Raw genomic sequence first — 27,887 nt, 5'->3', positions numbered from 1 at the left:
GCCTTCACGCAGTTTGTCCGTGTTTCTTTTATTTGGATTTCACGAACGTACAAGCGTATCGGTTAATAATCTTCCAACATCAATTTCTGGGAACAAGTTGCACACACTGGTATATTTAATTACAGCTTGTATATGGACGGAGAATGTAAAAAGAAACCGTAAGAAGGCTGCATCAGTCAGAAGTCTCATCTTTTAGTTATTCCAACGGTGACTTCTTTCGGTTTCAAGAGTCTCACGCCTTTAGCAAACTTGAAAGGTGCCTAGAATGGGTGGACGAAACAAAACAACGAACAGTTCGTCATTAGCAGTGCAAGCAGGGCTCAAAAAAGTGATGATATGGGAAATAGATGTCGACATCGTAAACTTTGTGAGCTGTCAGCGCTTCTGGCAGCATAGCGACTTCACACAGGTTTGGCATACGTGGGATCTACGTATCTGGCGTCTTGGTCAAAAAACAGCACTTCCGCATCTCCACAACGACACAGAAACTGAGAAATAGTGACAGTGCATGTAAAGTTAACGGTATGGGCGTAACTAGCCCTAATAGATAGTCCAAAATAGCCACATTGCTCCATAGACCACTATCTCCGGGGTGACCCCACCTGGCCTCTTGATCAAAAAGAAAGAAAGAAAGAAAGAAAGAGAGAGAGAAAGAAAGAAAGAAAGAAAGAAAGAAAGAAAGAAAGAAGGAAGGAAAGCAAGAAAGAAAGAAAGAAAGAAAGAAAGGCGTGTCAGTCAAAGTCGACGCGGAAGAAACAACGTCGACGTTCATGCGCGCAAAAAAAAAAAACGAATGGAGAAACTTGGCATGAATAAAAGAAATAAGAGGATTCGGAAATATTTGTTATGTGCGACAACGGAACGAAGAAAATAATGCAAAGAACGCAAACGTATAATGTAATTATGCAGCATTGTATCATCTTTAATGTTTCCAGTTTCAGTACATATAAATACATTCATCACGATTACGCCAACCTTTTCTTCTTTATCGTCAACTTCGGCTAACACGCCCTTCTTTTCTCTCTCTTTTCTGTTTATAAAGCACACCTACATTCTACCGCTGTGATGTTTTTCATATTCTGCTCTTGGCAGAATCAGAATCAGAATTGGGTTTATTGTGATGATTAGAAAGATTACAGGACGTTATTATACAGAAGGAGGTCCCGAAGTCAGACTACAACGGGACCTCCTTTACTACCTAAACGTAATAAAACATAGATTACAGCAGTTTCAACAAATCATTAACAAGGAAGAATTACAAGTTTTGGTATCAATAGCTTAATTGAACAACTAAATTTGTATAAGTAAGAAGCATATAAAAAGCATCGTAGGATAATATCATTAAGCCTAAAAAAATAGCGTAAATGACAGGACGTACAAAGCATAATGTGCGAACTCGAATACACAGCATGGCAAGGACATGAAGCGGAAATGTAATTGTATGAAAATAAAATGAAGGAACACTGACTGAATCGTTGTGAGTACGAACTAGACATAAGTATTTGACAAAATAGATTCTTTTATTTGTTTCTTGAACTCGTGATTTTAAGTGTTTCTATGTCTAATGGTAATGTGCACCAGAATGCCACAGATGAAAAATGGAAGCTCTGCTTGCAGTAATTAGTATGTGTTTTTTGTAAAACGAAGTTCCTATTTATTGCAAATCGGGTACTATTGGTATTTAATATTGTAATTCACAGCATTTAATGTAATTATTGTATTGTATATAACATAAATATTGGTATTGGTACTACAAGCGTCGACGAACTCTGCAGAAGAAGGCATTATTGAAAAACAAACACTTAAAAAATTTTGACGCATGTCACAGCGAGTCATCTGACTTGAACTTCGAAAACATTTTTGCACATGCGATAAGGTCAGCGACTGCAGTTGCATAGGCCAGGGCTATCACGTTTCAGAGGCTATACTGGTAGTGGGTTCCTGACTAGACTTTACTAAATATGCCTTCATTATTAAGTTGTATGAATATGTTTCGCAAAACTAATACAAGTCGAAATTCGCACTTGCCTTTGCTTTTCTCGCGGGTACAAACTGCACGGTGTGCACAGAGTGAAGCAGGCACAACTTGGCGACCTGCAGACCCATACGCATACCGATGCAGTTGCGAGGCCCTGCTCCGAAAGGCAGGTAAGAGTACGGTCGTATGGAACCAGCATTTTCATCATTGAATCTAGAAAAAAAGAGCACATGATTCACACCTGATTCTTCTTTTTTTTACGCTATAAAAAATAAAGACATTGTATCTCCGCAGCGCCTGTTTTTGGGTGGGTTAGTGAACTTGATGAGCACTAGATAGACAGTTTCTTAAATGAGTTCTACTTCTATTTTCCTTACCCCGTCCCCGTGCTAGCTCCAATGAGAGCCATCTATTGCCCAATAACAAGTTTACTGATAGAATCACGTCCGCGTCAATCAGGGAAACGCAGTGAAATTTTATGAGTTTTCAACGTTCACAGCTACACAAAGATTTCCACATGCGCAGGGCTCTTGTTGCAGTACTTGCCTACCACTTTTGACATACGCTGGCGTGTTCAAGCTGTCTTTGTGCTTATATTGTTTACTAGCATTTGTTCTTTCATTTTTCAACTATCCAGGCTTATTTGAATAACCTATGTGCTGTCCTAGTTTGCCATTTCCTGCCACAGGGCTGCTGCAGCATACGTGTATAAATAAATAAATAAACCACAAAAATGCGTTTGTACATTATGTCTCTTAACTGCAGCCAACTAACCTCATGTGTGGTCAGGTATTTTATTAGAACATCCGTCGCAAGACCTCTCTCTACTAAGTGAGTGATTAACTGGCAAGTATGTCTGATTTTTAATTCCTTGTCCCAAACAAAGTGAGCAAGATCTCGGGTAAGGTCATTAAGTTTGCACCTGTGTGATAGCATTTCAGGCTGGCTGCATGACATATGATACTAAGGCCTGAATTCGTGCTCTTTCGTAAGGCAATATCTTTGAAGGGAACCACGCAAAAGGTGAGGCAATTAGGCGAATGGTAAACTCCGCTTATTGGTTGGAGTCGCTCCTCAATAACCAGAGAGGAAATTCTGTTGAAATATATAGCTTCCAGAGTGTGTGTGTTCGCCAGTCGCTGTCCCGTATTTTGAACAGTTCCTTTCGAAGATAAGGACTGAGTCATGGCACTCAATTGTCCCCGCGGCTATTTCCAGACATACTCAAGTGACCATTGTCCCGCGTATCTTTAAATTTTCGAGTTTTTGCCGACACTTCTAGATTCGCTTTATTATTCTTTTACGTTCTTCGCGTTGTGTCACGCTACATCTTTGTGAAATTAGTCTTTTACCCCTGCCAGATGGGCACTCCGAAGGTCTTTCATCCAAGGGGCGTCTTCCGAAAAGACGTTCAAGTGGGCTGACAAACGACAAAGGAGTGTCTCCATAGAACTTCTTTATGGGCCTTAAAGGGTAACCTGGTTTAACGAAAGAAAACTTTACAGGACGCAATCGCGGGTTGATAATAACTTTCGTGCTCGCAAAAATCATTTTCTAGTTAGCAGTGGCGTAATTTGTCTGGCGGTGGCCTTTTAGTGCAGTGATTCCCTGAAACTGTCGTAGCCGTTGCCAGAATTATGATCGCCACCATCGCGTCGCATTGGCTTTTGGCAGCTTCATCACTGTATGGCTTCATCGGCAACCGGCTTACAAGCGGCAGGGTGGTTCGCATGTTTCGGCTTGTCCCAGTTTGGAAGCACCGTATACCTTCTTAGCTCGACGTTTACCGTCTGTTTAGACCAGCGTAATCCTGAACAATTGTACACAGCTGCACAGACGGCAAATAAGCGAGAAACAGCCGAAAGGCACCAAGCTGCACAGAAGGCAAATAAGCGAGAACCAGCCGAAAGGCACCAAGCGCAAACGAACAATCAAGGCAAGCTTATAATCTGGCAATGGAATTGTCGCAGGTTCCGCAACAAGAAATCGGTCTTGCAACAGCACATCAGACACACTACAGACAAGCCGGACATCATACTCATTCAAGAGACCAACACCGACACACTCACACTTGTAGGATATGAAACAATTGCCGTTCCACCAACAAAAGCCTGCAGCGGCGTAGCGACGTTTGTCAGTAACAGGCTCGCCTGGGCCGAAATTGACAGAAGTAATCCGGACAGCAAATGCGAGCACTTGTTCATCGAAGTCTTTCCCAAAGGCAAGAAGGCTAAGAGCATACTGGCACTGAACATGTTCAGCAGCCCGAACCACAGAACGCAAAGTTTCAGAAGACTGTTGAAGAAGGCCAGGGACAAAGCCGGGGACAACCCACTGATTATTGCCGGAGATTTCAACGCCCCAAACGTAGAATGGGGCTACGGCGCCTCCAGCGCCAAAGGCAGAAATCATGCCATCGATGCGGAAGAGATGGGCATCAACCTTATCACGTCCGCGCTCTACCCTACCAGGATGGGCAACTCGGTCTCGAGGGACACCACCCCAGACCTCACGTTCGTTCTCAACACCGAGGGGGCCACCTGGCATAATACCGGCGACGACCTCGGCAGCGACCATTACATTGTGGAAACGTCAATAGCAATCGCCTTGAAACCACTACGAAAGTGGAGATACACGGATTGGGATGCGTTTAGACAGATAAGAAAGGAACGTACCGACAAGCCCGCTACACTAGAACAGTGGACGCAAGAACTAAAGGAGGACGCCCGCAACGCGAACAAGGAAATAGAAACAGATGTCCAGACAATCGGGATGGACGCTAAGCTCGCTCACATGCTCGAAGCGAAAAGATCCATACTGCAGAGATGGCGTACCCAGAGACTCAATAGAAGACTTAGGAAAAAGATTGCACTACTGAACAAGGACATTGAGCACCACTGTGTGGTACTCTCCAACCAACAATGGGACGAAGTATGTGCAACGGCCGATGGAAGCAACATATGGAAAAACTTGGAACCTACTCATACACCTTCTTAACAAAGGTCCAACCAGGAGCTCCCAGACCAAGGCGGCTGACAAGATAGCGAAACGTGAACTCAAAAACTCCAACGAGCAGGAATTTATGGCAAGACTTGCCGAAAGATACATGCCACTCTCGAGCAGCCACGAAAACGAGGCCGAGGCATCCGGTTCCCTCTACACGGGAGCGGACAACCCCGACCTCGATGAACCCTTCACCCTGGAAGAAATCAGGACCGTCCTTCAAAACTTGAATGGCACATCGGCCCCAGGTCCGGACGGTATTAGTAACAAGGCCTTTCGTAACTTGGATGAAGACTCCGTCCGGTTCCTTGCGGATCAAATCAATCAGGTCTGGGCTTCCGGCAGGGTCCCACCGGAATGGAAGAACGCCACCACGGTTCTCATTCCAAAGCCCAACAAGCCCTCGGGCGTCGAGAACCTCAGACCCATATCACTGACGTCGTGCGTGGGTAAGGCGGTGGAACTCGCCATTCAAAACAGAATCTCCAGATTCCTCGAAACCAAGGGACTGTTACCACACACCCTCATCGAATTTAGACCCGGTCTATCAACTCAAGACACCATGATTTTAATCAAGCACCAAATCATTGATGACCCCATTAAAAACGCCAAGGCCATTCTTGGGTTGGATCTAGAGAAAGCGTTCGATAACCTCTCTCACCGATACGTTGTGGACACCATTTCCGAACTCAACCTCGGAGCTTGGTTCCACTCGTACGTCAAGTCATTCTTGGATAACAGGACGGCTACGCTCCGATTTGCCGACCTCTCCACGGAGACACTCGCTGGGGAGCAGGGGTACCCCCCAAGGCTCGGTCATCTCCCGTATGCTTTTCAACCTTGCCATGGCGGGACTTGCTGAGAAACTAGGGCAGATCCATGGCCTTGAGCATACCATATACGCAGGTGACATCACCATGTGGGTGTCCAAGGAACACCGGGCATGGTGCAGGACATCTTGCAAGAAGCAGTGAACGCCATAGAAGAATTTCTAATTCCCACAGGACTCACATGCTCGCCTACCAAGTCGGAGCTGCTCGTACGCAGACCCACGCAGAAAGGCCACAGGCCATACTCGTCAGACTTCGATTATAATCAAGAAATTATCGTACGAACCACTTCGGGACACGCCATACCGTGCGTCGGCAAAATCAAGTGTCCTGGGTATGATCGTAGAGACTAAAGACGTCAATGCCTCTACGGTTCAGAAGCTCATCACCAAAACCAACAACGCTATCGGGCTCATAAGAAGAATTGCCAATAGACACAGGGGCCTCAAGGAACATAATCTCATCAAACTCATACACGCGTTCGTCACCTGTCACTTCGCATACGTTGCGGCAATGCTCAATTGGATACGATCCGAAAGAGAAAGACTGAATGCCCAAATCAGAAAGGTCACCAAGCAAGCCCTCGGCATTCCAACCAGCACCAGCAACGAGAAGCTGGAGGACCTGGGCATGCACAACACCCTGGAAGAAATCGCCGAAGCCCAGCAGCGCGCCCAGCTTGCTAGGCTTTCGACGACGCCTCCGGGGCGCAAGATTCCAGAGAAGCTAGGCTTTGCACAAGGAGACATAGAAAAAGACTTTGCGGACCTCCCACGGTACATCCGCGCCAGGATCACGGTCCGCCCTATACCCAGAAACGTACACCCCGAAAACAACAGGGGCACACGACAAGCGAGAGGACAATTCCTTCTTAACCAAGCCTTGGCGAACCGTGAACGCTCAGCTTTTGTGGACGCGGCGGCATACACGGGAAACAAAGCTTTCGCAGTGGCGGTTGTGGGCGGCCGCGGATTCACAAGATATGCAACCACGGTAATTGCAAGGAAGCCTGAACAGGCCGAACAGGTTGCGATCGCTGTTGCGCTCACCGACGACAATCTTTCCCATATCTACAGCAACTCCATAGCCGCTATCAGAGCTTTACAAAAGGGCACGGTCTGCGTACAGGCTTTCAAAATTGTTTCAAAGAAAGAGATTAAGAACCACTTCATATACTAGTTCCCGGCACACTTAGGACCAAAGATCGGCGACGTCCCCAACCTTAACGAGGCGGCACACGAGGCTGCGCGCGCGCTTACAGACCGCGCGGCTTCACCCGACCACTCGGAGAATAAGGACGCGCCCACTACATACAATGAAATCACTAAACACTACTACCTACAACGCGGACAATATAGCACGCCACACCGCACGCTCACTCGAGCTCAAGCGGTTACACTCAGAATGCTACAAACAGACACATACCCCACTCAAAACAGATTACACCATTACATGCCTGAGCTCTACGACAAGTCTTATTGCACCAATTGCAATACATCCCTTAACATTTATCATTTACTCTGGCCGTGCTCGCAAGCTCACGTAAACTACGAACAGGACAAGCGCAAGTTTGAAGAAGCAATCCGGAGCGAAGAACTCGCTCCCCAACTCTGGGCCGTCCAGCAGGTCCACGACGCCGCCAGGAAACTCAACCTCCCGGTTCGGTCGTGGGAGACGCCCACTCCATGAGAGCCCAAAGCTCTCGTGGCCTGCAGGACCTGAATAAAGTTGATTTCCTTCCTTCGTTTCGCACGACGCTTATTCCTTTCTTAGACGGGAGAACCAGCTGGGCACAGTACTCTCCTCGCAACGCTGGGGATCGAGTCAATCGATTAAGCCTTTGGGGTCTTAGAGACGCGCTAGCGTAAATTCAAAATCAGAAGACGTTCTGTGCAATGCCTTGACAAGTGTAATGCGTGTTGGACCTTAAAGGGACCCTGAAACAATTTTGACGATTTTGTACAAACGCGGAGTCATTAAGGCAGGCCCTTCTGATCATTAAGAGACATTTGGGCGCTCTGCGTAAAGCGTGTAATTTGTTATAAGGTTTTTAAACAGTGCATCACTACCGATCGCAGCGGCGGCCCTCAAAAATAAGCTTAATAATAATAATAATAATAATAATAATAATAATAATAATAATAATAATAATAATAATAATAATAATAATAATAATAATAATAATAATAATAATTAACGCCTTAGTTTTCAACCGCCCTATTGCAACCTACGTATCTGGCGGGCATGACGCCAGTTGAACGAGCTATTCAATGGGCTACTCAGGTTGCGCCGTGATAATCTTTCCATATTGATGGTGAAGAAACGTTCTCCGTAATAGTTTCCCGTAATTTGTTTCCGTAAAATGTAACAGAAAGAGAATACATAAGAGCAGTTTAAAACTACACTCGAGCACTAGTAGCACAGAGCCAGTGCCGTCCCCTTGTGCTACAACGTGCTCCGTATTGACGCGAACTACGCGGTCGGTGTTGGTCTCGAAGTTTTTTTGCTTGGACCACTTAATCGCCCTTGTGGCATTGCGCGCTGCAAATCTAGCGATTGGCGGCATGCAAAACAGCGACACCGTGTCCCTCCGCAAGGCAACAGGCGAGCGGAGTGGCTGGAGCGCATCGAGCTGTCGGTATCGGACAGGCACCAGAATCTACGCGCTTGCGGTCGTCACTTCACGCCGGGGGATTGCTACCACGGCACAGAGCTTTAGCGCGTCCGGTATTTCGGTAAATGCAGGCGGACTGCGCGTTTTGCCAGACACGCTGAGATTGAGGGGGGCCGCCACCTGGTGGCGTGGAACTCAGCCAGACGAACACATAACTAATATAGCAGTACCCAAGTGTAGTCTACTTTGCTGCTACTATAAATGTTTGGTAGCAGCGTAATGGGAACACGTTGTCTTTTCAAATGTCTTTCACTTGGTTACATCAATATTAGCTTTGTGGTTGGCTGGTTGCGCTCTGCGCCACCAGGCGACTGGCAATGTTCAGGCCGCTTACGTTTACACCTCCGCCCATCCGGCAAAACGCCTGCGCTTAAGCGGCTCGCCTGCGCTTACCGGAATAAAGGACATGCTCGGCGCTGCGACAGAACCCTCGCAACGCATGCTGCTTGGATAACTCTGGCTGGGCATTGGCGGCCTGGCGGCAGGCGGACACGTTGGAGAGACGTCGCGTGCTGTGTGCGAAACACCGAAAATAGACGTCGCATCGTGACGCAGAGCCAGTGAAGGCGAAGCTCAGCCCCGATCGCTCGGCGAACGAGTTGAGGAAGAAAAGCGGGGGTATAGAGAGGAGAGTAACTTTTAATCGTCCGTAGCTCTCGTTTTATCAAACGGTTCACATAAATCGTAGCGTGAATGCTTCACTGCAGCTATACTCTACGCGTCTACAAAATTTGTCCCAACCATTTCAGGGACGCTTTAATAGGCGCTTACCGCAAAGCTGTATATGCTTTTTACAAAATTGGAATTATTTCTGTTTTTTCTTCTTTTCAATTGGAATTGACCGAAAAAACTATATTTAAATGTTTGTCAGTTGCAGTTTGAAGAGGCCGCGCAACGTGTTCTGTGGCGCCTGAAAACAAAAGAGGCCGCGCCGTACCATGTGTCAGAGGCGAAGTTCTTTTTGACAAGAGGTCCTTCAGTGTAAAAAAAGGGTTTACTCGTGTGTCAGGGTTAATAAACAAACTCGCCCGAACTCCTAATCTCTGTATCGCTAATTTTCTTTTATCATTGCCCGACTGTCCATGGTGTGTCACGTTGAGAAAATTCATTACCTTTCAGGAATGAATTTTTCAGGATCAGGAAAGAACTCCGGGTCCCGATGCATAGCGTATATGGGGATCGTAACAACGCTGCCTTTGGGCACCCTGATTCCAGTGTCACCGAGGACATACTCCTGGCACGTGGTCCTATCAAGTCTAGAAACAAATAGAAAATTAGAATAAGGCTTTAGAACATCCAACGCCGAACTATTGTGGTTGTAAAAACGTATCCACACGTAAGTTTTGTGTATGTGCACCTTCCTGTGAAAAAGAAACTCGTCGTATTCACGTGCTAACTTTAGCCGCGAAGGAGACAAATAGAGCATACCTCGGAGCCGGTGGATACAGCCTCATAGTCTCCGATACGACACAGTGCAGGTAGGGCAGCTTAGAGATGACGTCGAGACTTAGATTATTTCCCTGAAAGTACAGAAATACTTTATTTTAATTTAATGTTTATCGCATAATATATATCATATGTATACAGCCAAAATTGTCTTTGCAGGCAATATAGAAATATTCGGTGACAACGTGTGGAAATCAAACAACAAAGTTTCCCTTCTAGTCTGAAACGACAGTAGTACCTTGCCGAAGTAAAAACACTCTTCCTTCCACAAGTACTGTAACTTTTGTGCCTGAAGATTACGGCAACGTACAGAAAACGGACAGATTTTATAAATAAGACATGATGCATTCACAGCCACACTCACTTTCTCGTGTTTGGCGCACAGCACCTTAATTCGCATAAGTGACTCGTATCCTGGGCACATAATCCATGTGCAAACTGACACACAGTTCATAAGGGCACGTTGAGCTTACTGGCATTTTGTGCGATTTATGAAATCGCACCAGTCTGCTGGACAACGTCATTTGTGCCACATATAGTGTCGACTATAACTATGAGCGCAAAAGTCATTCTAGCTGCGCTCCGTCTATTGGAGAAAACTACCGTGCAGATTCGTGTAAGGGCCGCATCTTTTTCCTCAGTTTTGACGAGTTGCGGCCCTTACACGGGACGGAACGTTCACTCAAAATGGGGCCAGTGACATGTGCACAACCCGGATGCACCATTGCATCAGAGGTCAACTCGCGGCTCGCGCCATCTGGAGGCGGCACGCGGAAGTGCGCAGCGCGTGAAAATTCGCCGATGCGTGCGTGCGGCATAAGGGCACCGAACGCTATTGCTTCTCCATCGGAATTTTCTCCGAATTTTGGGTTGCTAACTTAGGGGTGTGGCCTTTACACGGGTGCGGCCCTTACACGAGTCTATAAGGTGAGTGTACGCTTACGTCGATACGAAAAGGTTCTGCCAACACTGCAGCTATACCATGCTTTTGTAAATTGCTGAATACCTGAACAAAACGCTTCGTGATAGTCTGGGTAGCAAAGAACGATTTGCATATTTGGAAGCTAAAAGCCAACGTTCCGGAAAGAATTGGGTTAATCGATTTCTCCAAAACACATGGCCATCTCCGAAAGCGCCGATTAAGTGATCGTCCATGAATGACACCAACGACGCAGGTATCGCGCGTTCAGAGGCATTTGGCAAGACAGCAATGACGGCTCACATGTATATGCTACCTAATACGAAGAGGCCAGGGCCACACCGCTCCAACGGGACAAATGATTTTGTGCAGCGAGTACTTTTAAAATCTTTTAACATCCAGTAGTGCAGCATAGCTACTTTCAGAAATGGAATTGTACGAGTTCCATATCACTCATCCTCAAGAACTACAGCACAGCATGCAAGTTCCTGTGATTTCTTAATGCGATTAGCATTCTTTGTGAACTTCACCTAGTTTGCGATATGTATCTCCTCCTTCGTATACCCAGTGATCCATTGTCATAAGTGTAGAGCGCGAAGGATGAACGAGGACGTAGACAAGGACAAGTGCTGGATCACCAGCGAGCAAAATCAGTCACCTTGCTAGTGACCGAAGTTGCTTATAAATCTAGGTAAATAGATATGTGACGACTGCTGTTTGCTAAGTAGACAACATAGGCAACTGCGCATAAAAATTGACAGAACCCATCCCAAGAGGGCTATCGACGGTAATGCGTTTAGCATTGAACCACTATAGCGACACAACATACTGCCACCGTCGAAACGAGTCATGTATGAGGCGTGTACTGAAGCGGGGCTCTACATTCACGCTTCCCTGAGAACGCTGGGTGGCCCGTGGTGACGACGCCACGAAGCCTGTGCATGGTATCTGGAATAAATTGCGAGCCGGTGCGTGTGAACGGTGAAAAACGCGTCATGCTGCAGCTGGGCTCCTCTCTCGCGCTCCTTTCAGGACACGCTGCGCCCTCTGGTGGCGCTGTCCAGAAGTCCGCGCGTGGCCTCCGAGACGGGAATCGTGACGTTGCAATACGTGCGAACGCTGAGAATTGCTCCCTCACTTGCCACCCACTCAGTGGCACATTCACTGTGACCCAAGTTGGCGAGAGGTTCATTGAAGACTGGAACATACCAAGTGCTTTCATGACGCCGCTCCCTAAGCGATGGCGTGAAATACGTTCATTGGAAAGCGGCACATAAGCCAGTGCAGTTGTGGCGCAGCCTGCTAGAGTGTCGAGTTGCTGTCCTTGGGGAACACTTATGACGGGGGCTCGATTCCCCACCCGCATCGGATAATTTAAAGGATCTTTTTGCCATTGTAGAGCGGCACATTCTCAGTGGTACGTACCTAGAGACCCAAGTTAGCGTCGGAGAGGTTCGTTGAACACCAGCACAGACCTGGCGCATACCCACCCCGTGCTCCACTTAGGCGTCAAGGAGTTTCACTGAAGAGCGGCACATACCCTTTAGAGCATCGACGCTGACTCATGTGTGCGGGCAGAGGTTAGTTGAAGAGTGGCACACATTGCCAGATACTCAGTGATTCAAGTTGCTCCGAGGGTAGGTTTAGAACCCTGTTCCCTCACCGCAGCAGCCCAATGCTCTCACCATTCGACCATGGACTACACAAAGACCCATTTTGGTGGGAAAGCAGATACAAACATCAGTATACATATAAATCCCACAAAAGTTCGTGAAAGATCTGAGGCATTAAAAGACTGCCAAACATACTACAGGTAACATATTGCAATACGATATGTTCGTGTCTATACTAATATAGAGAACCAGCTAAATAGCATCTTGAAACGACTTTAGAAACACATAATTTGAAAGTATATTCACGTCACTTGGTAATTGACTCCGATCTCGAGCAGTTTTGCAGAAAAAAAAAGTCTTACTTAACAGGTCAGCTTTACAAAACGTCTCTTTAACATTAAGGCCATGATTAACTCTCGAGGACACATATTCAGGTCGATGTTTGTGTTTCACGCGATCAATACCTGTTTCTTTATGGAAAATTAGGAAAACAACTTTGATCTTGAATTTTACGGCGTTTCTGCAGCCTGTGCCATCGTATCTTCTTCTTTACCTCCGTAGCGCTAACATTTCTCGTGCAATTTCTAAATACGAACCGAGCAGCTTTATTCTGCACTCTTTATAATTTTCCTATGCGTGTTGCTTTCCAAGGATCGCGCACCATACCGGCGTACTTAAGTGTTGAACGGACGTTGGTAACATAGAGTAGGGTCTTTGGTTTGATAGGAAAGTGTTTGGCGTTTACTTTCTTAAAGCCTAGGACACGAGTCGTTTTGACAGTAATGTGATCAATATGACGTTTCCGAGCTAAATCAGTGGTTAAATACACTCCAAAATACCTAAATTCCGAAACAGTCATCAGAAGCGTCCCATAAATATTATAATACACTGAAGTGGATTCTTTCTTTTAGAAAAACACATATGCACTCTTTATTTGCTTTTTTTACGCTAATGTCAATTTGCCATCTTGCGCACCACTTCGCAAGCTTATCCATGTCACATTGCAAAGCTTCACAATCATCTATATTATCAACAATAAGCTACATATGACACTATCTGTCAACATGCGCCGAAGAGTTAATATTGGCACAATTGTCATTAATAAAAAAATGAAATTATGGGGTTTCAGTGCCAAAGCCACTTCCTGATTATGAGGCACGCCGTATAGTGGAGGACTCCGCAAATTTCGACCACCTGGGGTTCTTTAACATGCACCTAAATCTAAGTACGCGGCTGTTTTCGCATTTCGCCTCCATCGAAATGTGGCTGCCGCGGCCGGGACACGATCCCGCGACCTCGTGCTCAGCAGCCCAACACCATAGCCACTGAGCAACCACGGCGGGAATAAATCAAAATGAGCAGTGCATTGGGCAAACACTAACCCTTGTGGTACTTCCGATGTATATATAACGTCATCGTCATCCGATGTCTCCCCTTTATTCATAGGCGTATCTACCAGGGATGGGGGGAACTTGCCTCAGCACTGTCACAAGGGTGGGGGCAAAGTATGTCATTTGCACTCCCCCCCCCCCTTTGAAAGCAGATACTGGCACTTTCGGCTGCACGCCGGAAAGTCTATTCAAACTACAGCTGAAGCTACATTTTTTTTCTAAGTAATGCTTTTCTTTACTACGCATATCCCTCCTTGGGCAACGACTGTGGTCTTTTGTGCCTTCTCGGAACGCCCAGTAGCGGACGACGCGTGCGATTCGCCATACACGCTGGCGTTGCGGAGAACGCCTGGCGCTGAGGGGTTCCCACCCTAACAAACTGTAAGCTTACGCAACTTGAATCATGCCCAGTTTTTTGGCACCGCTATATCCGTATTCTGAAACACAATCAGCGTGTTACATTTACTCTGCAGGTGAAAGAGAGGTCCGCATAAACTATTATAATCAGCTGCGCCCAACAGCTGCATCAAATCGTTGGACTATCTAACGCTGGAGCAATTTACCTCGGTCCGTTGCAGCGTTCCAGCATCACTATCTTGTAACCATCAGAAATGCAATCAAACCTCTTACATGCATGACTGTTGAAATTTCATTGTTTAATCGCTACTTATCGTAGATATGGTTGTGAAAATTATCTTGGTCAAACTCGCAAAGCCATCTCAATACCAATACTACACCCACTTGTATTTCTTCTAAGGACATGTGTCACTTGCGACTGACGATTTCATTTTCAGGCTGTTTATAAATAAGAGCTACACTATTACTTCTCTCCCGGCCGGAGCAAACACAGCAGATATTTCGTATTTTGAAAAAAATGAGGGCCACTTTTTGGAGATGCACTGCGTAGGTTGCTTAGGTACTCTGAAAACATTAACTGACTGATCGTTCTATCCCGAATCTGATGCGTTATGCACGGTATTTGGTTGTTTTCCCTCGGTATCCTCGGTAAGATATGCGGGGCCCGGTGTTTATATTATTCGACCCACGAAACAATGTTCCGAGTGACAAGCGATATATGTTTATTCTGTGTAGCTTCATTACAGCCTTTGCAGAAAGTTACTCGATGAAGCGTTTAGGGTGTCATACTGCCTCTAATCTAGATGTTTCCTATACACCTAAAACAACGCACGAGATACGGACGTGAAATTTCATGAAAATAGGAAAATTTAGGCGCAACACGTTGCGAAACTTTCACTTTCTTGCTTTAAATGCAAGTGTGGCAGACAATTACCAAACCCTCGTTTTTTCGTGTATTTTCATGAAATACCTTCCATCACGAATTACGATCGAATGTCGATAAGTGTCCAATTTATCGAATTTTATCTCAAGGTGCCGGAGAATCCATTAGAAAGAGAGTCAGGGTGTGAGAATGACTCTGTGCATTTAGTAATTTAATTAATTAATTTAATTATGGGGGTTTTATGTGCCAAAACCACTTTCTGATTATGAGGCACGCCGTAGTGGAGGACTCCGGAAATTTCGACCACCTGGGGTTCTTTAACGTGCACCTAAATCTAAGTACACGGATGTTTTCGCATTTCGCCCCCATCGAAATGCGGCCGCCGTGGCCGGGATTCGATCCCGCAACCTCGTGCTCAGCAGCCTAACACCATAGCCACTGAGCAACCACGGCGGATCTGTGCATTTAGTAGTGAACAATCATAATTACATGGTAATTAAACATTCATTTATTGTACAGTCAGCCGTACTACGTTCATTCATTAAATATACTGAATCACCCGCTCAATGTGCATGCAAGGGCTAATTATTGGGCCCAAGCACTACAACAAGGGAAGAAATAATCTTTCGCGATCACTACCGAAACACCCCACTTGAAACGTCCCGGCAAAGACGGTAGTGCCTTCAGGAAAGCGGCGGTGTGAAACGATACATTTCACTCAGAATTGAAATGGGCGTACTTTAAGAGCAGAATGCTCAATTTACTGAAATCTTATTGTTCATTGTCTATTCCTTGCAACCACTCCACAGTAACGGTAAAAATAAGGCTCGTTCACTAAACGTGCGCGCCATGACTGAAGGGCATATTACAAGATTTGTAGTTTCTTTCTCCGGTGTCCTCGCTGAGCTAAACAAGGCATTTTGTTTATATCTAGGGAAAATTAGGGGCATGGTATGGATAAGTTCTAGGCAGTGTTCCAAATGTGTGGGGAAATTGCGCATTTTCCAATAGAATACGTGCTCAAGTTGTCCGTGGGTTTATTAGTATGTTTTACGAGAGGTGTAAGACTGTGACGGCTGCGCTGGAAAATTACAATAACTGAGGTCAAATGTTGTGAACATAAGGTGAACAATACGCCAAGTCTGTGTCCGATGGTAAATATGTGTTGATCAAATACAGCGTTAAAAATAAATTGTAAAGAAGCGTTCGAAAGTATCACGCGACGGCTATTAGCTAAGTCTCCTAATGTCCCAAGAGGACTCTGTGTTTCAGATATTTTAGACTTGGAAGGAATAGGCAGCACTTTAGGTGCAATGCGTCGCGTAATATTAACCTTTTTGGCTTATTTAGAAACGTTGCGAGCAACGATTGAACCCTCATCATTTTTCTTCTTTTTTATGCGTGATATATTAGTTTCGCCTGGTGTCCTCACTGAACTAAATAAGGCAGCTTCGTTATGTTTGGTGACTGTTAGGACGACAGAATGGGTGATGTGGAGGTGAAGTTCAAAACAGATGGGTAATTGGGGCTTTCGCAATAAATAGCGTATGCAAGCACTCCACAGTGCTTGAGCACGTCTAATGAGCGGGGCAGAATTGAGCCCGCTGCCCTGGCCGAACCTAAAAGCCGCCAAGACCAAAGTTAGCAAAAATTGGTGGTACATATGGAAACACTCTGTGTGAAGTTAAATGCGGTTTGATCAAAGGCATCTTTTGCAGAAAAACTCTCATTCAAGTGTAAGAGCGTCTGGTATGACCACTATCAGCTATGCTTTCCAGTATCCCGACATAGCTGTAGTTTACAACAGGTTTATATTTTGTAGAAAGCGTAGGTGGGACACGGTAACTGTAATATGGGACAAAGTTTCTACGCTCCTGGTCTGGTTAAAAGCGTTGCAAATAATAATAAAGCCGTCGTTTTTCTTTCGCTATTTTTGGCCTTATAACACGTTTCGCCTTAGTTTCAGCGATGTCCTCGGTGAACGAAACAATTCATTTTATTTATATTTGGCCAAACTTAAGGGCGCGTTATGGGCAATATGTAGGTAAACTTCGAAGATAGGATCCTAACTATGACATTTCTAGTAAATTACGCATGTAAGCTATCCGGAGCTTAATGAATGCTGTTTTTTTTTTTTGCGAACAAGGAATTTCTCCCGCTGCTCTGGAAATACTGTGAACGCAACAGATATCAAATCTAACGGAAATCGAGGGGGGGCGGGGGGCGGGGAGGCGGTATAAAGCAATATAGCATTGCATATATAGCCCTCTCAGTATTTGTAGTGGTGGTTTTCAACAGATTCGCTGGGCATTGGCTGTCGCAGGGCCGGGATGGCGAGTCAATTTTTTTTGTGTGTGTGACTATTGCAAGTAATTTATGTTCATTTTACGTCGTTGCGTATAACCTCGACAATACTATTACCTAAACCAGAGATATACTTATGCTGTAGACTGAAACACCAAGCATAATTCTTTGTTGAATTATTCAAATTCTTTGTAGCAAATGTGTATATTTATGGGCGCTTTACGTACTCGGCGGGATGCGGGACCACTGTCGGGCCCTCATTGACTCAAGCACCGTCGAGAAGCTTCCGCCCCCCCCCCCCCCAACCCACACACACGCTATTGAAATAGTGCCTACGCCACTGCCGTTATTAACGACTCTTTGGCGTCTGAGATGTAAGTAATTGTTTGATGTGGTGGTTGTAATGTTTTAATGGTCGTTTCTACGGAGTTTCAACTTGGTTGCACTAATTACAACAAGATATATCGTGTATCATTCCTCATTGTAGTTGTCAGCAGGATTGTTATACTTAATGTGTCTGCTGATGTGCCCATAAGGTTTCGTGATTCAGGGATGATGTGGAGATATGACAAGGGGATATAATATTAATCATAATAACGATCACTAACACAAAATGTATCACCACCAATTACGCAACCATTTAAAAAAATGCAAATCGCATTACGGTCGCCAATCATCTTCAAAGGATGGATGCACCGTCAAGTCTCTTTTTCCATTATTGGTCTTCCCCATAAAGTGCGCCTCTAAAGGAAAGCCAGTGTGGGCGGCCCATCCCGCCCCCCCCAATGTTTCGTCCTGTTTACCCTCCCCCATGCCGCTCCACCTTCTACCACCATGCAATACCAATTGATGGAGTGCTCTCCTGCACTCCCAAATAAAATGGCAAACCACTTAGCGGGCTTCCGCAGAATTGATTTGCCATAATCTGTGTTCCCTAAGCTTCGAGTTGTCGATTAATTCGCTCTTGCGATGCGATCTTCTAGCCTCATGATTAGGTAAGATGGAAAAGCGACCGCCTCGGAAAGGTGTTGGTCCCGGGTTTGAATCTCGGACCAGGACGAATTCTTCTTCAACTGAAAACCGTTCTTTGTGAAAAACCCGTGTGGGTTTTCTTTGTAGGTTCGTGCTACATTCGGGGGGTGACAGCTTTTCTCCCTCATGCTGTATTCCCTCAACAACAAAGTATTGGCGCCGCCCCCCCTGTTCCACATGCTGATTGTGTTTAGTAAATATATAACCTTGTTTTCTCATCCTCACCGTCAAAATATACTCACATTTTTGGCGAAACATTCATCCACTTCTCTGCGGAGCTTGTCTTGAGCATCGGCATTATGAGCGAGAAGATGGGCGGTTAATGCGAGGATGGATGAGGTGGCATCGTGGGCGGCGGCGAAGAACAGCACGCATTGCGCCAGGGCTTCATCTTCTGTCAAGGCTGAAGGGCAAGTTTAATCACGTGCTCAAAGGAAACTGCGTTGCGCGCCGACCTCACGCCGTTGTGTTACGCCAACAAAATGTCAAAGGGTAACTCTGAACAATTCATATAGACCGTTTGACCTTTGTACAGGAAGTACGGGCTCATCCTACAAGAACATTGTTAAACCTGTGGAAGTGAGGGAAGCTTAAGATGGCAGCTCTTAGAAACGCAGCTTTACTATTTTCCAATTCAACTGCCTATAATGTAGCTCATTTGAAGCAGAGTGCTTGCAAAACAAAAAGAAAGTAAAGACGACATTCACCAAATAAGGAGAGAGACAAATTTCTGCTCTGTGAACCCATGCTGTATATTAAAGCCTGCTGCTTAAGCAAGTAAAGAATAACCCATTATATTACTAGCGGTGGATGCCTAAGTATTATAACCTCCAGAAACAAAAACGAACCGTTCAGGCTTGTGCTGTACATACATGAGACAAGCACATTTGAGCGCACATCTCAGGCGTACTCTTCGCGTAGCGTCTCTAGGAGTCAATGAGCACAACCCACCCTTCCCTCCTTCTTTTCTTCCCCTTCCCACGAAACCGCTAATTCCGCCAGAAATAAGTGCCATTTGATTTGCCATTAAATCGAATGCCTAATGGTATGCACATTAGCCATGATAAGGTGGATATAGTTATAAATCGGATGCCTAATGGTATGCACATTAGCCATGATAAGGTGGATATAGTTATTCTTTATAAGGCAACCAAATATGAACCCGCAGACACAATTAAGGGCACCGAAACTGCTCTCAATATACGTTCCATGTTGTTGCTGCTTGGCCAATCATATATTACAGAACTGGTCAAGTCATTACTATTTAATTACTCACTCACCCTTCGTCACAAACGTCACGTTGTTCTTTACTTCAGAGTCAATGTCGAATATTTTTGTGTGTTCCTTTCTGGGCGCAGTTTCAACACCATCGACAAGAGTTCCTTCCTGGGCATCCATCATGAGTTGCAAGAAATCTTCATGACGCTAGAAATAGAATGCATATTCGATTTGCCACCACGTACATTCTCTCAATGGTAATTTTTTTTTAATAAAATCATTAGATGCTAATGCATTCCCTCTGCTCGGCACCCCACCTCGCCCCTTCCTCGGATTGGTTAAGACGAATAAAAAGATAATGTGCCGCACAACTAATTGAAACTTGATCAAAATTATTCTCTGGCAGATGAACGTCTGACATAATGCCGTATTTCCATGTTTTCCATGCACACACGCGTAGTCTTGAACAATGTGAAAGTTATACGGCACCTCACTTCCTTCCTCCATAGATGAGACTCAGAATCACGGCCCGTATTCACGGAAAAGGCTCTCATACTAGAATTATTCGTAAGATAGAATTCCAGCCAATCCTGACGCTGGACATATCATTAGCAAAGGCAGCGGCCCTATTGCAAAGAACAATTACGAAAGAAAAGCCTTAAAGAATTCGGCCGCACATTTTTGCTTCAGTCTTGCCAAATGTCGTTGATAATTATATTAGTCATAGCATATAGACCTTAACCCTGCCTCTCAGTGGTCTCAACCCGAAGAAATCGGCTCACTAGAGTGTCTTCTAATTTGTTAATTATATGCGAGAACTCACCAGCGCAGCATCGCGAGGCCAAGAACATCGTTATACCTAGATGCTTTATATGTCGACATAAACAATACCGAAGCAACTAGTGTTTTATAAACGCTAGAGTTGATAGCATAACCATACAATAAATGTTGGGGCTTTTTTACAAGAGTGTGTACGACGATGTGTACAACAATGAGACCATGGTGAGAAGCACAAATGGGTCCAGAAATAATGCCCTGCCTCCCCTTGCCCCCCCCCGCTCCTGGAGGTGGTCCTGGATTCCCTCCTGGTAACAAAAAACGACCATGCAAAATACTTACATGCTGTCTCCGCCTTCTCTCTTGCATAATTGCCACACAGACCTCTTTGAAGTATCGAAACGGCTCAGGGTCGAGAAGTTTAACCTTAAAGACTTTCAATAGTACCGGGCATAAAACTGAAAAAAAGAAACAAGTCACATTTACAAGATGGGGAAAAGAGAGAGGATGCATCCCTACATTTGTGATGGCTGGGTGTCATACCACTTTATTTAAATAAAAGCGGAGAAATGGAGAGACATATATGCCCTTACTGAACAACACGACAGGCAGTCCTATCCCGCCAGAGAACACCTTCGAGGCTTTTGTCACAAATTCGTTGCTTGCATCTTTGTACGAGTCAAGTTCGGTGCCGAAAGCGCACTTCGCTATGACGTCCAGTGAATAAAGGCGGTAAAACCTGAGCAAGAAACAAAAATTGTGATTTGTTTCGCGTAGTCATAGGCTGCAAGGCTGTAAGCCACTCACGGAACGAAACAAAATAAAATATAGCTTCTACTAGTTCTATGATAGAAAATAGGTATGTGTAAATTCTTAACATCGGTAACCCGGCTGCATTATATAGCGCGTGAACAGCCCAAATTGCCTAAATATTTAGGACTAATGGGTGAAATACGTGCCTTCTTGAATACCCAAAAGAGGCCAGAAACATAAATTCCCGATACAAAAAAAATAGTGGGGGCCACTAAGAACGACATTGTCTTGAAACGCAAGTTTCCGATCTAAAGGCTTTGTGAATTTGATGCTAGATGTAAAAGTAGATCTAAAAAATTCAATTATGGCGTTTTACGTGCCAAAACCACTTTCTGACTATGAGGCACGCCGTAGTGGAGGACTCGGGAAATTTCGACCACCTGGGGTTCCTTAACGTGCACTTAAATCTAAGTACACGGGTGTTTTCGCATTTCACCCCCATCTAAGTGCGGGCGCAATGGCCGGGATTCGATTCCGCGACCTCGAACTCAGCAGCCTCACACCATAGCCACTGAGGAACCACGGCGGGTAAAAGTAGATCTACGCATTACAGGTTCACAGCAAGATCGCACCTGGAGTGATCAACAGCAGTTGAACAAAGAATGCCTCTGGAGCCAAGTTTTGATAAAATAACTTCTCTTGAGAATGTTTCACAGATGCAAGCGCGATAATATTGATGGTAATTTACAGTATCGTGAAAAATATGCTGTGGGTATTTGCTTGGCGTACAGTATATTTGCGGAAATAAAACGCCTAACTCTGGAATATTGGTGTCCCGATTTTTAAAGGAGAACAGGGAACTAAGCAAGTATTTACCACTTGAGATCCACGTCTTTTCCCTCTTCAGCGGCTTTCCCAAGGTGCTCCGACGAAATTTTGGCACAGTCCTGAATCATGTCGTTCATCTGAAGCAGAGTATAGCATTCAACAACAACAATTTACTTCGCACAATAAGGACTAAAAACAACGTTGAAGTGCAATAGGAGCATTGAAGGTTACAACGCAACTTTCACATAACCCTTGAACATGTCATGTGCAATTTCACTGTGGCTGGTCAGTTAAACATTCTACAGTTTACAAGCTGAATATCCGACAATCAGTTTCGTGAGTATCATATACGGAAAAGCATGGGAATGCCAGAGCTTGTTCAAGCTTCTTTCAACATATTAGGGCTTCGTTTTATGTTGATGATATGTATTACCTTTCAAACACTAAATTGGATGTCAATTGCTTGCTCACACAACAACAGATGAAATGCAAGAATGCTCGCACACTTAGATTTAGGCGCACATTAAGGAACCCCAAGGGACCGTAAGAAATTAATCCGGAGTCTCCAATTACGGCATCCCTCATAATTAGGTCATATATTTGGCATGCAAGAACTCAGAATTTATTACTGTTTTTAATGTGAAACCAATCTTGTTGGCCTTGGATACGTGTTATGGTGTTCCTGTTCGAAAAGAACTTACCCTGCGCAGCTTGCTCATGGTGAATGCAGGACTTGACGAGGGCCTGATTTTCCTCCAAACGTCTACAGGCGCTGTGGTCATCATGTTGTCCACAATTGGTTCGAAAAAATCTATTATCTGGCTCAATAAAAACACAGTTAGTCATCCTATCGTTGTGAGGGGTGCCAGTATTATTTTCCAAGTACATGAGCTGACGTAACTATCCCAGTCGCACAGGCTATAGCTTGGCCAATTCAATACGAAGTGTCCGTCAGGCTTCGTCTGTTATGTAGATAGTTATGACGGCGGATATTTACGCATGCTTTATTGTGCTGATGTGCTGACGACGATGACTGGAGAGGTTCGCGTGTTTCCAAGTTTTAGCATTAGTCGAACGTTTTAAAAACAAGCAGTTGGCACTGCAAGAGTTCATTTGATGATTCACACCACACCTTTCTCTCACTTTTCTTTGCAAACTTCAGCAAGAAAAAGCACTTGTCGTTAGTACTCCAGAGGTCACATCAACTGAACGCGGCCCAGTGCGTGCGTGCTTTAGGGACCCAGTTCTCTGTCGTCTATCCTCTAGCTTAAGGATACCAAAAAAGGATAGTACGAATTGGCACTGCATAAGAATAACTAATTCCAAGAAACGTCGCTCATTGCAGTGCTCTTTAGATCAAATATTCATTGAAAATCATTACGTTAGAATAACCACCTTATAACGAGAAAAACCTCAGTAAGTTGTTAGCAATTCATGTTATAAAACGTCAGGCCTACAAAACACTCCACAAGAAGAAAAAAGAACACAGTGGTATTTGTGCTGTCGTTTTCGTTAGTCCTGTGTCGGTGCTCTGTAAGCCTGCCTTTTCATACCATGAAGCATCTTTTTGAGACACGCGACTGACCCTTTACAGGAAAGGGAACCAGGTTCCGCATTACGTAAGAATTCGTTTCTTCCTTCTTTTTTATTGGTTCGAACGAAGCCACGCCCCAAGTTTATCGCCGAGATCAGCCATTCAGCGAGACGGCTCATGAGAAATAAATATAATCGCACGAAAAAATCCTCACAAAGTGTGGCCCCTTGACTTATAGTCACAAAACTTTTCTTATATGTAACTGTTGTCCACCATTGGCCATCGCCATGGCCGTCGTATCGTTTTCACGCTAATCACTATCTAGAATGTTGGATATGCCCGAACGGCGGCTGATAAGGAAATGTTCTCGCGTTAGAGGTTCAGCTACTGCCTTTTAACTAGCACTGCGATTGAGGTAATAGGAACGACTCCAATACTAAGGGTAGCGTTAGAGTAACGCAATGTGATTAAATACACGTGACAAATGCTCAAGTACAAGCGCTTCTCTAGTGCATTTTTTTTTTCGCATTTCGCCCCTCTCGCGATATCCGTATAGTTATGAATACAGGGCGTGTTTTCGTGAAACTGTTACTTCATTCATTCCGTTAGTGCATTCCACAATAACTTCCGATTTTTCGAAGCTTATATTGTTTTTATTTCTGTGGGCGTAGGAAATTGCCGGTTTACTTCATTTTTACATATTTGCGATGCTACTGCCCCACCTTGAAATATACTTCGAATATATTTGCTCTATTACAGTTTTTTTCTTATTTTGTTGTACTCGTTCTTAGGTGGTATTTTATGTCTGCTACGGCCTATCTACCTATTCTGCTCTCCCTATGCCCGGTGTGTACCTAGTACCGACTGTATAACAAACCTCTCCCAAATTCAACAACCTGTTGCAGGCTTTCTTATGCATAGAAACAACGGTAAGAACTAAGCCAAGAGCAAATACAAGGTCATCTCTTTACGTACCCGTCTGTTACAGAGGATTGGAAAATCCTTCACGAGCACAAGCTTCACCATATCAGGCTCACCAACCGACAAAGCGGGCCTGCCTGCCTCGAAATACCTGGAGTGTTGAAGTACGGGTTCAAAGAAACGAACCGTGCATATATTCAAGTTAGAATAATTTGCCATGGTTCACGCGTCTGCGGCAAGCAAATAAGGCTACATACCCAAATATCCTTCCCATCTTCAGGTAGCGTTCTTGATCCAAAGTGTGCACAGGCTGGTCAAAATAAAATAATACAATTAAAAAATAAACTCGTCTTTTGGCGGACCCACATTCTCTTCATTATTTCCCCCGCGATATCAAAACATTGATAACGCATTATTGGCATTGCGTCATATGTACCTTTTTTATTTCTGCTCAGAACGCAGTAATACGGGCAACAATAAAGGAAACAAACGTAGCAGTTGAAACATGGGTATAAAGTGTCATGTTTGTCTCCTGAATGTCAAATAAACCTCTCGTTGAATGTTTTCTCAACAAACATGTAGATCCATCGTACGACGAAGTTTAAGCTGAACACGATAAGCTTAGAATATCTCGAGCACATTCTTCTGGTATTCCTGTCCAGATTGGGAATTTTTTTAATGTTTCCATTTATTGCAGTGAAAGCACTTCAGGGGTGAATGTTTTCACATAGTAAATATTCTGCTGTCTCCAACTTCGTTTGCATAACCCTAGCGTTATCTTGCGGTGATCGTGCTTTTCGTTGTATGAATGAAAATATTACTACATCGCAAGTGAAAGAAAAATAAAAAAGGAAATAGAAGAAGAGTGTATACTAATTAGCGAGAGCGAAGTGCAAAATTCGACATAGTTCTGCATTTCACAAATGAGCCTCCGTCGAAGAAACCAAACTGTAGTGATGCGTGGAGATATTTCTAGGCGGTTACGTGCTCAGTAAATACATAAGAACATAATGCTTGGCGAAATGTATAATAAGTAGACTTTGAAAGGGCTTTTAGGAACACTCTAAAATAAGTAAATGAGTTAATGGAGGTCCTCAGTCGTCTAACTGGCCAACTGCAGGACATGTAGAGAGAAAGTATGTTAAAAAAATCTCACATGACAGAAATTTAAAACAAAATATATTGCGCGTATATCCATTTGTCTGTCAGAAGTAAAAGGTTCGGTCTCGTATAGTCATTTTATTATAGAAACCAACGTGTAATCAATATTTAGGTGCACGTTCAAGAACTCCAAGTGTCAAACATTTGTCTCAATAGTCCTCAACGGCGTCGCTCTTCACTGTCCCAATTCTCTCTTCTTTTCATTTATTTGTTCATGTTTTTTAATTATAATTATTTACGGATGCTTGTGCCGAATTTTAACTGCAAGGATTATCTGTAAGGTGCAGCCATTATAAGTTGCTGGGAGCGAAGGCTTCTTGTCCTTTATTTATAGTTTGCGTACACTATAGCTAGTTCAGGAAATTGTAAGCGTAATTTGACGCGCATTTAGGTTGGCGCGTTTCTGTTTTAGAATATCAGTTGCGAGTCAGCGCCTGTCTCATGCACATTTATTTTACTTTGCCCAGCCGAAAAACTGGAGTGACATTCATGTACATTCTAAGATGGTAGCCTGGAGACCGACGGAGCAAAATGGTGTCGGCTTCATGCCGCCATAATCGGTATGCTGTGAAGAAGTCACGGTTACACCGAAAACAAGCAAAATGAGCAGTTTGAGCTCACCCACTTGCTATGGTGCGCAGATAATCGTTTGTAAGCAACCCACACGGCCTACCTTGTACAGAAGGCTGGTGGCTGGTCCAAACAACAAGGAGAGCTTTTCGTGAACCACATTTTGATTTTTCCAGTAGTTTTTGCTTCTTGCTGCATACCTGTCAAATTATTCACGATAATGAAGATGATCATTGGTATGGCGTGAAAGACGCAATTAAATACAATACCGACAGAAGGAAGCGCCAACAGTAAAAGAAAAATATATAAACATTTCTTTATAACCAAAGCATAAAAACCAATGACCAGTCTGAGCGTGTCTTCCTTTGGCCTAAAAATAAGGAGAACACACTGATAACATTAAAAGAGTGAACGTACTAGCCGGCGGTAGGCGTGCGCTCTGGTTTTTACCGTGCACGTTCATTTGTCAGAAGGCACCAGAATTTTTGAAATAACTTTTAAATATAGACCATGACACCACAAAAAAACTTACTTTGACAAATGGAGTAAGGAACTCCCGTATTATTGATAGTGTTGGAAAGGCGAAAGGGATCTTCAGCGTTTTGTCGATGGCGTGTTGCTTTCCGGAAACGTTTAGCCGGAAGTGTAGCATGAGTGCGTGAAAAACAGCCTAAAACACAGGCTCGAAGGCTTTTCACTTTGAAGCTTTGTTTTACCATTTTGTCTAGGCAATGGGTTTAAGCGACAAGGATGTGTTTGATGCTGTGTATGACTTCCTTGAAGCAACAAAACGCCTGCGATCCCTGTTACATTTTTTTACAAATCATTGTATATCTAAATCGTTCGATGAACCTTTTATTTCACTAAAATGCTACTGTCCACTCATCTTCTGACTGCACAACTATACAATATATTCCTTTCTGTCCAGTCTTATTCTTTATCGTTCTCCAGTTTACGGTTGTTATCATCTGAGCGTTTCCTACAACTTCACAATTACCGACCCATCTTCCATTGCGGGTAAGCGCCACATTTGAGGATCCTCATTATCATTATCGTAGTCATCGTCACTATTAAACAAAAAAAAACAGTCATAAAATCTGAAGGTCTCGTGGATACCTTTTCTAATTTGTCTGCATCGTACCCGAAAAGGTAGCCAGCATCTCTGAAGTCGCAGATTTTTGTGAAGCCCGTAAGAAAGAAAAAAAAAACGCGAACGTGGCTAATATCCGGGAGTGTTCCATTCGGAACTGCGCGCTAAAAACCTGTATTTCGGGAGCCCACGCCTCTAACGTTCTGGCACGAGTTACAAAATGCTTCGTTCCAGTCTGAAAATGACGCAGACCGAAACATAGACGAAGCCGCGTATTCAGCTGAATGAAACAAGCGAAAGAAACGTGCGAAGAAAATCAGGCGAAAAATATTACTTACAGGTAAAACAAAACGCAGGCAGTCACAGCCAGGAGCAGCCACTCGGGAATGTTCATCAGCTGCATCGTTCTCTTGTTCAGCGCGGTTGCGTCTGAACGCGAGGCTTGGTTCGCAGCTCGCGCGTGGCGAGGTCACATCTGAGCGCACTCGAGGAGCAAAGTGCAAATGCGAAATGTTTGCTCGAAAAACAGCTCGGTGGAGGCAACGCTTCGCCCTAATTCGGAACAAACGTCTCTCCAATCTCGAGGTCATACAAATGTGCGTCTC

General features: G+C 44.4%; 1 protein-coding gene and 1 long non-coding RNA gene across 4 annotated transcripts in view; one reads left to right on the top strand and one right to left on the bottom strand.

Moving 5' to 3' along the window:
• LOC142582892 (uncharacterized) overlaps positions 1-27,887 on the top strand; it is a 62,641-nt gene that overhangs the window by 15,030 nt on the left and 19,724 nt on the right. The gene's annotated exons all lie outside the window — the stretch shown is intronic.
• On the bottom strand, positions 12-27,887 carry LOC142582885 (cytochrome P450 3A24-like). 2 transcript variants are annotated; one of them, XM_075692985.1, is made up of 14 exons: positions 27,621-27,776; positions 26,296-26,392; positions 24,719-24,771; positions 24,516-24,612; positions 22,708-22,824; positions 22,055-22,143; positions 21,019-21,164; positions 20,768-20,883; positions 19,711-19,855; positions 18,673-18,833; positions 9,914-10,005; positions 9,598-9,741; positions 2,029-2,191; positions 12-260 (listed from the first exon to the last, which is right to left on the bottom strand). In XM_075692985.1, the coding sequence occupies exons 1-14, from the start codon at positions 27,683-27,685 to the stop codon at positions 186-188; spliced, it is 1,560 nt and encodes a 519-aa protein (XP_075549100.1). In that variant the 5' UTR covers positions 27,686-27,776; the 3' UTR covers positions 12-185. The 2 variants fall into 2 exon arrangements, with proteins under 2 accessions (XP_075549100.1, XP_075549099.1); XM_075692984.1 differs by lacking the exon at positions 24,516-24,612 and having other exon boundaries at positions 27,621-27,887.

This window comes from Dermacentor variabilis, chromosome 5, assembly GCF_050947875.1.
Source record: "Dermacentor variabilis isolate Ectoservices chromosome 5, ASM5094787v1, whole genome shotgun sequence".
In the NCBI taxonomy this organism is placed as follows: domain Eukaryota; kingdom Metazoa; phylum Arthropoda; class Arachnida; order Ixodida; family Ixodidae; genus Dermacentor; species Dermacentor variabilis.
This window is presented reverse-complemented; position numbering and strand designations above follow the sequence as displayed.